This window comes from Neovison vison, chromosome 2 (genome assembly GCF_020171115.1).
Source record: "Neovison vison isolate M4711 chromosome 2, ASM_NN_V1, whole genome shotgun sequence".
NCBI lineage: Eukaryota > Metazoa > Chordata > Mammalia > Carnivora > Mustelidae > Neogale > Neogale vison.
This window is the reverse complement of record NC_058092.1, coordinates 198,401,649-198,415,514: the sequence shown is the minus strand read 5'-3', so window position 1 is coordinate 198,415,514 and position 13,866 is coordinate 198,401,649. Positions and strand designations below refer to the sequence as shown.

The 13,866-nt window shown below is 41.6% G+C and overlaps 1 protein-coding gene across 5 annotated transcripts in view; it reads right to left on the bottom strand.

The window, feature by feature from the left end:
* SHLD2 (shieldin complex subunit 2) overlaps positions 1-13,866 on the bottom strand; it is an 88,014-nt gene that overhangs the window by 30,567 nt on the left and 43,581 nt on the right. For all 5 annotated transcript variants that reach the window (XM_044239990.1, XM_044239988.1, XM_044239989.1 and 2 more), the window contains 2 exons: positions 5,845-6,123; positions 3,726-5,261 (listed from right to left, as the gene is read on the bottom strand). In XM_044239990.1, the coding sequence (XP_044095925.1) occupies positions 3,726-5,256 (1,531 nt within the window). In that variant the 5' untranslated portion in view covers positions 5,257-5,261; positions 5,845-6,123. The remainder of the gene's footprint in view (positions 1-3,725; positions 5,262-5,844; positions 6,124-13,866) is intronic.

Here is a 13,866-nt window from a genome sequence, read left to right as displayed (position 1 = left end):
ATGGTTTAATGGCTTTTGTTTACATAAAAGAAATGCTCTAACGTCTATTTTGTGAAATTAAAAGGAAATCATTTGAGCCAGGAAGGAAAGTAATGGTTCCAAAGCAGTAGTGACTAGAAGAGCAAATAATATTTAGTATGCATTTACCCCTTCTGCTGTAAATACCTATGAATATGGACATTCTCAAAGGAATTTAATTATTTTTTAATTAAAGTTTCCTTTAATTAAAAGCAGTCTTCATCTCCAGATGTTAAAAGTGAAGGATCTGGGAGGTAAGGAAATGCATTCTTTCCAATGGGATGTAGATCATAGGTCATCTATGATCTAAGATGTCTAGAGAAGAATCGGAGTGAAACTAAATATACCAACAGGCAGAAACAATTCCAAGTAGAGCAAAAACTGTTTGTTAGAGACAGAGATATATCAACCCCAGGCAAGATATGATCAGTGCATAAAACGCTAGAGGTATAAAGATATCCTAACAGCAGCAAGTTTTTGAGATAATAATTAAGAAGGAAAAACAAGGAGGCTCACCTTCCAAGTACTTACAAACTCACATCCAGACCCTCCCTCCATCTTCAAAACCATTTACCCCATTACCCACAACTGCCAAAAGGACATCCCTGCCTGGATATTCTACCGCCATCCCCCCTCAAACTCAGCAATGCTCAAACCTGCTCTTCTTCTCATATGACGCATCTCACTTGTGAGCACTCTGGAACCCACCAGGTAAATTCAAACATGAAATCAACCTGAGCATCTACCTCTCCCTTCCCACCCTTGTCTCCAAACCCCGACCTGTTGATTCTGCCTCTTGAGTCTCCCCATGGCCCTGCCAGGGCCGTTTTATATCTTACATTCCTCTCTCTCCTAGCAGGTCCCCTTCCCATCTCCAATCCATGTCCCCCAGTGCTAATGAGCGATTTCTCAAGAACATTAATGTGATCTGTTGATTGGTTTAGAAAGAACTCAGTAGCTGCCCACTGCCTGGCCAGCAACAGCTAGTACTGCATTCTAGACTTCTCATAATCTGACCATCAGGATGCCTGCTCTTGAAAGAAACATGTCAGAAAGTTCAAGGAGAGGCTTTGGGAAACAAGATTGTAAACCTAGGTTGGGTTAGGGACTTGCTAATCAGGAGTGATAGGGTGGAGTGGAATTCACTGCTCAGCCCTTGCCTCCTGGCTCTCCTGATTCGCTCTTACTGATACGCCCTGGAGCCTCTTTTGTTTGTTCTGAAAACCTATGGTTTTCCACAGTTCGGGGTGAGGTCATCTTTGAACTCTGGCCCGCAGTCTCCCTTAGACGGATCTTACTTACAGCACTTCTCCATGCCTAGTGCTACAACTGTAAGAGCAAAACGTCCGCTGTGTCACTGAACACAGTGTGAGCTGGGATTCATCTGCTGCGGAAACAAGTTCAGTTTGGGGTTATACGTCAGTAGATATTAGATATCCAACATGGAGGTATAATGATGTACAATTCGATACTGTTAATTAAAATGGAATTTTATCCACAAATTTCTATGTATGTATAATTTCAGTACTTAATTAGGACAAGGAGGAAGCATGGATTTCTCTTTTTTCCATGAAGTTTCCATCTGTCCACACAAACAAAAGAAACCCATGCAGAAATTGGTGAACTAGAATACTTTTTTTGCTAAGGAAGTAAGGCAAAACAGAAAGAAGAAAACCTGATTTCTTTAAAAGGTGCTCATAGAAATAATCTAAATATCCCATAAGAGGAAAATGGCTAGGGAAACCAATCAAGGCACTTGAAAGAAGGTTACCTAACTGTACGGACACCAGGGAAAAACACAGGGATGGTAGGCTTGAGTTTCCATCTGCCAGGAAATGTCCTCCTGAGGCTCACCCAGTGATGGGAATTGCCTTGGAAACATGACCATGGTCCAGGGCCCAGTTGTCTCCTGATAGTCTGGGAATCTGATTTTGTCGGGAACCCAAAAATAGATTTCAGCTCTGCAACATAAGCTCCCGTTAAACAAGTTAATGAGACAAACAAGAAGCACAACACCATTTTAAAATTTACAATGGGGTATTAATTGCCACAGAAACTGCATTAGCAGCCCACTCTCATGGAGGCAGGCGGGTTTATAGCTGGAGAGGCAAATGGTAAGCAAAGGGCTGGCTTGGTGAGCACTGAATCAGAATAGGGGAGCTAGATGAACTGACTTACCAACAAATAAGATGGCATTGTGAGTGGGCGGAGACCACGCTCACCTTGTCGGATACAATCCCACATACCTCTCTTCATGAGAGGGTGCACCTGACAGTCTTACCTGTGCACCTAAGGTCTAATAGGCAAGGCTCTCGTTCTCCCAGCAAACCACTTGGTAGGAAACACCAAGGACTGCCTTGATGTTGTCTTTTCCCAAGCTTCTGAGGCTCACCCCACTCTGCTTCTCTACCACATTCTTTCTTTAGATAGATTATTGAATTAATCAGCTTCCTCCTACTCTGGGATTCATCCTTAAGATGATTGGTATCTCTGCTCTAATACATGTATATTTTCAATTAATTAAGAACATGTAAAAAAATGTTAGATGTCTTATGTCAGAAAGCAGCAGGATAAAAACTCAATGTTCTTTATGATTACAACTCTATAGTAAGAGTATAGGTTCTGGAGCTTAGGTGAAATCCTGGCTTTGCCACTTCCTAGATGTGCGAAACCGGATACACAGATTTACTTTCCTGGGGCTCCATTTCCTCAAAGTGAAAAATGGGGCTAATAATCAGTACCTTCTTCATATAGTTGTTGTAATGAATTGATACACACATAAAGTTTAAAACAGGGTTGTGGGGGGGCCTGGGTGGTTCAGTCATTAGGCGTCTGCCTTCAGCTCAGGTTGTGATCTCAGGGGCCTGCGATTGAGTGCCGTGTTGGGCTCCTTGCTCGGCGGGAAGCCTGCTTCTCCCTCTCCCACTCCCCCTGCTTGTGTTCCCCTTCTCACTGTCTGTGTCAAATAAATAAATAAAATCTTTTTAAAAAATAAATACATAAATAAAATGGTTGGACACAAAGTGAGTTCCCAATAAATATCAGCTATTACATGTGTATGTATACATGTTATAATGAGCAGACGGAAGATAACTGATATTTATTCCCAATAAATATCAGCTATTACATATGTATGTATACATGTTATAAGGAGCACACGGAAGATAACTGGAAGGTAACACTCCAGACCCCTACTGGTGCTGGTGTGAGGTTGGTTTAATACCAGCAGTTTTTCCTTCTCATATTCGCAAATGATAGTATAATTTTAATAATTAAAAACACAACAGAAATTCTCTCTCTGTCCCCTCAATAAGAAGGTGATGTGCACAGCATTATTAGGGTTTATATAGTAGAAATGCTGTCCTTTCATTATAAGAAAACACTTAAAAATAAGACATATGTAGAGAAAGCCATAAGGAAACAAAGAAAGAACCCGATGATATGACCTGAATGCTCACGTAGTGAATGAAGGGGAGGAGCAACCAGGGAAGGCTTCTTCAAGGTGAGCAGAAAAGAGGGCAAGAACTAAGACGGTCTAGAGCAAAGGCCCAGAAATGGCAGGGACATGGGATACCAGGCGATGGTAAGAACACTGGAAAGGGATTGATCATGCTGCCTCCCAAAGCAGGAAAACGTTAATAAGGCCTAAAGTGGAAGCTGGGGGAAGCCTACAGCTTGAAGCCACCACTACCCCACAATGACCTTACCTGTGAGCAGAATGATATCTCCAGGAAACACTGTAAGTGCCCAAAATGCCGCAGCCCTCCACAGAGAGACTTTCTTCTGAATTCTTGACTGGTCCGTTACCACAATTATTCCTAAAGGCACTTTAGAGCCAGAATTTGGTCCAGACTTTATACTTATTTCTTTCACATGACATGGAGATAATACCAGGACTAAACAATTATACTTCTGGCTTTTAGAATCACAATTTTTTATTAATGATGTTTTTTTAATCCCCTTAAGTGTAGACACATTCCTCTGGTCCATTGCTGCAGTGGGATCTCCGGCATCAGAGACCAACTTAATTTTCTTGGATGGTGGGAGGACTTCAGACAGAGCTCTGGAATGGGTCAGCTTGTCTTCTTTGAGCTTTGGAAAGGTCCAGCTTCTTTTAACGGGACTTTTGTGGAAGCCGTTTTGCTGGGAACACAGCATTCCTGAGCTGTATGACTCAATATGTACAGCACTGGGCAGCAGTTTATCTTCAAAATTGGAAAGTGCTTGAGATCCTGTATCTTCCTTCAGACCTTTATCAGATTCCATGGGAGTGCCGCTACTTTTTGTTTCAGGACAAATAGGACTGAAGAGCTCCAGGGAATGCGCTTGGTTTTGTTCACTTTCACATCCTCCTGCAAAGTCCTCATTGGGCCCAGTCGGATCATCTTCAAGCATTCTTGCTTCCCTAGGGCTTGCCTTTGGTTTGCTCTCCATGCTTACAGGCCCTTTATTTATAATATTGTGTCCTTTAGACTTCCTTTGAGAGAAAAAAGCCACCTGGCTGGAGGTCATTATACTAAGAAATTCAGTATCAGTAGAGACCTTTCCAACAGCTTCGGACCTTGGTTTATCTTCTGTGTCCGAGGAAAAGATCTCCAGACCCTGGCTGAGTGCCTCATGATGCCAGCCTTCTATGGGCACACACTTGGCTTCCTTCGCTCCCGGCCGTGTACTAATCTGTTCCACATTACAGACCAGATCTAGTGCACACTTATGGTCTAACTGATAGAAGTTTTTCCGGAAGTTCCGACCACCTGTATTTGCCTGATCTTTATGCTCTTCATCTGTAATTTTCTTATTTTCGCTGAGAAGCTTTGGAAACTTTTCTTCTTCAGTTAAATGCTGAACTTTGCCCTTAAATCTGCATATTTGCACATCGGGGCTGGTTTTCTCTCTCATCCCTAAAGGGGGACCCTCCTGGGATTTTACAGGCTGTGTTTCAGACATACAGTGTAGAGAGGCTTCGTTCACATGAACAGGTTCACTAGTAGAGTTTGTTAAAAAACGAGCATTAGGAAGATGGGGAGGGCCCTTGGCTTCTAGGACTGGATGGTCTTCAAGAGTTCCATGTATGCAGTTTTCATCCCTCAGATGTAAAGAATGTTGGTTGTATAAAAGCTGAATTTTTTTCCAGCGGTTCTCAGTAGACCTTAAAGAAGGTGGTTCTGGTGATATGGTCATGTTCAATGGACCAACTGGAGCACCCCAAAAAATGTGGACTTGAGATCCTCCACTCATAGTTTCTGAAAAAAATTAAAATGAGTATTTTGTCACTAGATACTTTTTACATTGATACTAACTTAATAATATGCCAAAAGTTGGGGCGCCTGCGTGGCTCAGTGGGTTAAGCCGCTGCCTTCGGCTCAGGTCATGATCTCAGGGTCCTGGGATCGAGTCCCACATCGGGCTCTCTGCTCAACAGGGAGCCTGCTTCCTCCTCTCTCTCTCTCTGCCTGCCTCTCTGCCTACTTGTGATCTCTCTCTGTCAAATAAATAAATAAAATCTTTAAAAAATAATAATAATAATATGCCAAAAGAAAATGTCACCTAAACTATGAATTAAAAACATAATTAATAAAGGTTATTTATACTGATATCCCATTTAACTACAAACTTCATAAATATATGAGAAACCAAAAGATTTTGGTTTGAGAAATCAAATTTGGTTGAGAAATCAAAACAGCCACTTAAATGAGATACTTTAAAAAAAAGACTCTAAAAAAATAAAGCTAAGTATACTAACATCAAATGATGTTTAATCACATTTAAATAATGAGTTAGTAGAGAAGGAAAAAGAAGGTATTTGTTTCATTGTACTCTAGTCACCTTTACATTTCCTGTTTTCTTTACTCCAGAGATTATCTCAGTAGCTCTGAGGCCTCCTTCCTTTAAGGGTGAACCCGATTCCCAAGACAAAATAGAAGGCTCCAACCAAGAGGAAGAGAAAACGAAGACCGGAGACTTGAGGATCTCTCTTCAAGCCGTAGAAGTAAGTGACTGTGTCATCTCGGTGCTTGGGCCCATGTGTTAGCACAGCTAGTGACTCCTGTCCTGTACTCTTCAGTCTTCTCGGCAACACAAATACAAAGATTAAGAGTAGTCATTCTGTAACACACAGAGAAAACGAATGTGTTGTGATTTAAACTTTTTGTCATTAACTGTGGCACCTGGCGTAAGTACATCTAAAGAAGCATCCTATTTCCTGAGATGAAAAATGAAGATTCACACCCTATTTACTTGATAATCCCTGACTTTCAAAGGGACTTTATGTACTAGGTCTGGTCCTAGAGCTTGCCAAGGACCACAGTGCTACAGGGACAAAGAGACAGATAAGGTTCTTGGCCTAAACAGAAAGGAGGGGAAAATAGTGACTGTAAACTAATACTCTGAAAATAACGTACCGAATCCGACAGCCTATAAACAGGAAATGACCATCTGCTGGGGAAGTGAGCCACTGTGGCCGACAGCATTTAAACAAAAGAAACAGCAGCTATAAAAGGCAGAGTTAGGCAGACCGATGGCATGACTAAGGACTTTGAACCAGAGTACAGGATCCTTTGTAAAAAGGCAGGAAGTTTTCCCATCATGAGAAGTCCGTGTGGCAGTGCGAGAAGTCTGGAAGTACACAGAAAGGGGGAACCCTCACGGTGACAACTGGGATCACCAGTCACTCTCAACATCCTTGAGGATTTGCTCATTGTCACCTTCTCCAAATCTAATCATTTCTCTCATTTTAGAATTCTTGTGATTTCAGTATCAATGGGGGAAGATCCTTCCTGTCCCCCGACCTCTGGGGTCCTTGTCCTCCTCACCTGTAGGGACTGTACTGCCCATCTTACCCCAGTCACCCATTCTTAAAGTTGCATACCCTCCTATTATCCGTAACTGCACATCATTCCCTGATTTAAGCTTTCAGGGCTCCAATTAGTTTCTCCCCTCTTCCTACTTACTCCCTCTAAATGCACGACTTCGGCAACTCCTTGAACATGTGGGACCTACGACTGACTGTAGGGACCACATCTTTACAGCTTCATTCTTCACTTCCCTCCTTAACCAGTTTCAATCCCTGCACCCAGAGTCCAATGGCTAGAAGTAACTAGGAAAACAAACAAAAACCTTCAGCGGAAAACTAGTCTCATTTTAAGTTCATTACCACTAACCTCCAGGGGGCACCTCGCAATCTGTCTTTCCTTTTCCACTCACTAAGCTAACTGTTCCCATACCTCTTCACTCTTTAAATCTGCAGCATCGCTTCCCCACTCCTCGAGTGCAGCAGGTGACCATGCTACCATCTCTATTTACAAGCTCTCAACAACAGACCTACCAACCCAGCCCTACCCTATGAGAGACTGTGCCCCCCTTCCTGTTACTGTGGATGAACTGTCCATGCTTCTAGGCAAGGCCATCTCTTCCCTACTTAGACATTAGAGCTTATTCCTTTTTTCTTCCTCAGGTTCCAAAAACTCTCCCCTTCTCTCCTAGGTCGTTGATTTTTCTCTCTGTCCTGGGGCATGTCCATCAACATACGGACATGCTACTCTTTTTTCTCATGTTGTTATTCCTTGGCTCCTTTGCCTCTCCAACCATTCTGTTCCCCCTGCAGCAAAATTCCTTGAAAGAATTGTCTATCTCCCTCTTCTCCCATTCTCTCTTAGACCTACTCCCGTCAAGCTCTGGTCCCAACCACCCCCAGTGACATAGCACGTTTCAAGGTCCCCAGTAACCTCCACACTGCCATGAGGAGTCAGTTCTCCATTTTCAGCAGCATCTGACGCCGCGGACCTCGCCCTCCTTCTTCAACACTCTATTATTGGGATTTAGGGATTCTACCCGCTCTTAGTCCTCATTCCAGGTGGCACTACTTCACCGGGTAATCTTTCTCAGTGTCTTCTGCTGGCTCCTCAAGGCCAGGACTTCGTGCTCAGGGGCGTGTCCTTGAGTCTCTGTGCTCCCTCCCTGGGTGACCATACTGTCTCCAGGCTCTCAATACCGTCCCGGGCTAATGACAATCACATTACACCCCATCACAACCTCTCCCCTGAACTCCTGACTCCTTAACCAACTTTCCACTCACACTTCACAGCAACAGAATGTCTAACAGGCAGCTGTGCAGAAGAGAGTTAACAGGGCAGGCCTCTGACTACTGTCCTTAAAAAGGCTGGCCTGCAGGGTGGACCCAGGCTGGCGTCTAGGAATTTAGACTCCAGGAGGCTTCCCACGGTTCCTTGATAAGAATGGCTCACCCTGCCTAAACTACCCATGTAAACAATGTTGTGATGAACAGTGGCTTTCCTTCTGAGAAACGGGAATTTCAGTATATGCCGTGCAGAGGATGGCTGCGTCACCAGAACTCCTTAGAGAAATTGCTGGTCTCAGGTCTGGAGCAAGAAATGTACGAGGTGAACCTGAAACATCTTGTCATCCCAGAAAATAAGAAAACTACCAGATGCTGCTAGGGCGGTGTCAGAAGAACTCAGGGGTCATCTTAAAGAAGTTCCCATGGGCCAAAGTTGAGCACTCTGTCATTGAGAATGATTACTCTACTGGATTGGAACACACCCAATTTGTTTAAATGCATGAGTTCACAAAGATAACTAAACAAACTTTCTCAGTGACCTTGGGAGGATACTGGTGTCTAAGTAATTGTTTCAAAAGCTGGTGAATTAAGGGGAGCCTGGGTGGCTCAGTCATTAAGCATCTGCCTTTGGCTCAGGTCATAATCCTGGGGTCCTGGGATCCAGCCCTGCATTGGGCTCCTGCTCAGCAGGGAGCCTGCTTCTCCCTCTCCCATTCTCCCTGCTTGTATTTCCTCTCTCACTGTCTCTCAATCAAATAAATAAAATCTTTTTTAAAAAATCTGGTGAATGAAAGAAATTTTATCCTCTCTTTCTTTACTAACAGTATCTCCAGAAGACCAACTATTTGAAGAAATCTTTCTTTACAGAGATATCCTGCTGATAAACAAACAAAAAAGAAATTAAAGAATAGCACCATTTTGCAACTCCCAATGAATGAGTAGAGTATATTGTCTAGGCAAAAAACACTGATGACTGCTAATGTCACAAGGCAGATGTTGTAGGGGAAAATGGAGGGGCTCTGTAGACTGAGATCAATTATAGTGTATGAACCTTATCTAGATCCTGATTTGAAGACACAAATGTAAAAACATTACAAAACAACTGGAGAAACTAAATTTAATAACATGAAGGGATTATTGTTACTTTTCAGTGGGATAATGCTACCAAGGCTATGTATGAAAGAGGGCTGGAGACGCATGAGTGTCTGCAGGTAAGATGGGGTGACAGCCCAGATGCCTGTAGAACCCTGGGAGGGGAAAGGGATTAAGGGTGTAGATAAAACAAGACGGTCCATGTGTTAATCAGGGTGAAGAAACACATAGAGGTTCACAGAAGTAATCACTCTGCTTTCGTATATGCTTTAAATATCTGTAATACAAGTCTTCTCTTTGCTGTTCTTAAGAAATACTGTTCAGGGCGCCTGGGTGGCTCAGTGGGTTAAGCCGCTGCCTTCGGCTCAGGTCATGATCTCAGGGTCCTGGGATCGAGTCCCGTGTCGGACTCTCTGCTCGGCAGGGAGCCTGCTTCCCTCTCTCTCTCTCTGCCTGTCTCTCCATCTGCTTGTGATTTCTCTCTGTCAAATAAATAAATAAAAATCTTTAAAAAATAAAAAAAGAAAAAAAAAAGAAAAAGAAATACTGTTCATACCCACAGAACTGCAGAAAGATTAAAGCAGTCTAATGATAGCCAATACTGAGGAACTCTCACACTGCTGGTAGAGCAGTAAATCAGCATTCCACTTTGAAAAACAATTTGGTAAAGCTGAAGCACATACCACATAACCAAAGAGCTCCACTTCCAAGTTTCTGCTCTGGAGAACCCTGGGTATTTTATATATGTACAAGAATGATCATGGGAGACTTTTTAAGCAAAAGAAGTTTAGAAGCTAAAAGTTCATTAAGAGGAAAATGGTTACATCATGGGATTTTCAGAGAAAGATTACCATATGGCAGCAAAAAGAAGTAGCCAAGAGTTCTGTAACACGGATATATTTTACAAATACAATTTTTTTTTTGAGCCCAGAGCTGGGCTTGAACTCATGACACTGAGATCAAGACCTGAACTGAGATCAACAATCAGATGCTCAACTGACTAAGTCACCCAGGCTCCCCACAAATACAATTTTAAATCAAAGAAACAATCTGAAGAGTATATAAATTTGGGCATTGACATATTGAATTTTTTAATATTTTTATAATTTGAATATCATTGACACAAAGTTACATTAGTTTCTGTGTTACATAAGTTGTACAACTTAGTGATTCTGATTCAACAAGTTTATATATTAGGCTATGTTCACCACAAGTACAGCTGTCAGTATTAAATTAAAATACTGAATTTTTAAATACTTCTGAGAATAAAACACCAAATTCAGGATTGTGGTTACCTTCAGAAGGGAGGAATAGGAATGTAATAGGTAAAGGTACACAAAGGGCTTGAATTGTACTGAACATGCTTGTTTTGTTTTTTTGTTGTTTTTTTTTAATGAGGTGTGGTTAAAGAGGTGTTCCTTATATTGTTCAGATATATTTTATGATACAAAAACCCCTAGGAAAAAAACATTGAGAGGCGACATTAGGATGGTTTTTTAAATTTTTCTGTATTTTAAAAGCTTATTGTGATGATAATAATGAGTATGTATTATTTTCATAATAATCAAAACTTTTTTGCTTGGTAATTTAGGCTTTTCTTTCACAATCTCCAAACTGAATATGATGGTCCAAAAAAATCTAAGATTGCAGAGTAAGAGCTGAGCACAATGATGGCAGTTAGTAATGTGTTAGCAGTTACAACAAAGATACACCGCAATAGTGAGTTCTTACTATGGCAGCAAAATCGAGGTAAGTTTAGGTGACAAGTTTTGATATATAAAAGAGGACTAAGCCTCACTAATTACTATAACTGTATACCCCACCCTATCTAATCCTCATAGAAAGAATAACCTGCATAAGGAATAACAGATCTAGTGGATCAATCAACATTTTACTACTAATGTGTCATTATTAAATTGGCCACTAGGGGGCCACCAAATAGCACAGTCAAAACCTTCAAGTTCTAAAGATGGATTAAAATCAAACAGAACAGGGAGAAACGATGCTGACTAGCAGGTGGGAATACTTATATTCAAATCAAATGCATAAAATTACAGTGATAATGACCTTCCCTCTCGCAAATATCTGGGTTTCTCTCCAATGGTTTCTTCCCTTTAATCTCAAATCCTTAAAAAATAAAACAAAACAAAAACAAACTTCTGGGGCGGGTTTAAGTGTCTGCTTTCAGCTCAGGTCATGATCCAGGAGTCCTGGGATAGAGCCCCGTGTAGGGCTCCCTGCTCAGTGGAGAGCCTGCTTCTCCCTCGCCCTCTGCTGCTCCCCTTGCTTGTGCCCTCTCTCACACAAATAAAATCTTTCAAAAAGCGTTGGGGGGGACCCCAAACTTCTCTGTTGTTTCTTTGTTCTTACTTCCCATTTATTCTCCAACACACTTAAATATGGCTCTTATTCCAGTCATTTTATAGTAAAAAGCTATAATGCTTTTTATTGTGAAAACCAATGCCCTTTAATGGCCAAATTGAAAGGTCAGTTTTCGATCCTTTCCTTACTGCCATTTGAAACTGTTCAGAAGTTCCTCTTCCCTGAAACATTCTCTTTTGATTCTGTGAGAGTGCATCGGATTGGAATTACTTTATGCTTAAGAGACAGATAATTGCTGGTTTTTTCATTCACTCATTCATACAACAAATACTTAATACTACGTGCTGGGCATTATGCTAGGTAATGAGAAGTCAGCAATGACAAGGAGTTTTCAGTAGCTTCTAGTCTAATAGGAGCAACAAAATGACATTATAAAATAGTGCTTTTGAGGGGCTCCTGGGTGGCTCAGTGCCGTTAAGCCTCTGCCTTCAACTCAGGTCATGATCTCAGGGTCCTGGGACCAAGCCCTGCATTGGTCTTTTTGCTCTGCAGGGTGCCTGCTACCCAACCCCCCCCCCACACACACCTCTGCCTGCCTCTCTGCCTATTTGTGATCTCTGTCAAATAAATAAATAAAATATTTTTTTTAAAATAGTGCTATTGACCTGCCACAGGATTAAATGCAGAGATGTGTCTAGCAGGCAGAAGAGGGGGGGCAACCAACCAAAACAGGACAGCCTATTATCTGCATTTTTCATAGGCCCTTAGGACTACAGTTAATGACTAATTTAAAATCAAATCAATTCAGAGAAAAAGGAGTCCAACATAGTCCCCAAGTCCCCTTCCTCTCCACCCTACCACAGGAGCCCAGAAAGCAGCTTCAGTTGCCTTACCCAAGAGACACACATGCCTTCAGAACATTTACAGAGACTATAAGACACTCACTGCTTCTGGGTCCTCACTTAACCTTTTCTCCTGAAGGTCCTGCAGTCAGACTTCTATTTCTTACCGCTGTTCAGACAACAGTGAAGTTCAAATTGTCAAATAAGTACTCACAGTACTGGGCGACTCTAATTGCAAAACTCTCTTCCCTCCGTTTCTAGAATGCTACGCTTTCCTAGTTCCTCTTCCTCTCTGGCTCTTCTTTCTCTCTCATGTTGGACCATGTCCTCTTTTCACGCCACACAACTCTGCAGAATTTCACCTGGTCTCATTCATTTAACTACTAAATATCCCCCAATGGATACTTATGCTTTATCAATGGATACTTAACCAACCACTCTCCCGAACTTCAGACATCCTTCTAGTCTTGCTATATACCCTGTATCCAGACTGGATTCCAGTCCTTGGACTCAACTCTAGTACAGTGTATAGTTACAAGGCCATGAGGTCAGAGGTCCCCAAGATTCAGAGTCCTACATGGGAAGCACACAGGGATATCTTGAGTGTTCAGAGAAGATCTCCCAGGACAACAGACATCTGAAATGAATCAGTTCCATAAAACACAAGGTTATGTGTCCCTAATAATTATTTCAGTATGCCTTTACTTTTTAAATGTACCCCCCAGTAAGTGTGGAACTTCCCACTCACACACCAAAAAATGGACTAGAAATTATGGTCCTCTTAATTCAAAAAAGAAGAATTTTTTCGAAGGTTTTTATATCTAAGCTGCTGCAACAAAATCCTGTAACTGACAGGAGTTGTGAGTGAGTGAACAGGAGAATAGGATGGGGGGGGCACAAATCATCTATCAAAGCAAAAATACACACAGTAGAAAGTTAAGTTACAGACAACTGATAAATTGCAATGATTCCAGGATATGTTTGGGGTGTACTCAGAGGGTTAAAGCTCATTAAGATACCAGATGAAACTTGCAAGTACATATCCATTACTGTAGTTAATGATTAGCCAATTTCTCAATCTGCAGAAGGCCACTTCAGTCAGAAAGACCAATACAACCATAACCCTTTATCTTTAGAGTGGTCAGAGTCTGATGAATGGGTCAAAGATTTATAAAACAGGATGAACTGTATCAGCAAGTTTTGTCTTTGCAGAACACTGCAACTAAAAATGCTTATTACAAAATATATGTGGTTAAAAGAGTCCTTTCTCTGCCTTATAAAACTCACTGTTATAATGCCTTTCCATGCCCATTTTACCAAAAATGCTAAGCATCATAAAGTTATTCGATAGCATTAAATAACAAAATAAAGAGGCAAGACAGGGTTGTGTTGAGAAGCATGTAGGAGAGAGATGGTTACAACTCTGCAACTTACTAAAAATGTAAACTTGGAATTGTAGAAGGTAGGTGAGAGTTACACGGGGCTCATCATTACTATTCTTGCTACTTTTGTAGA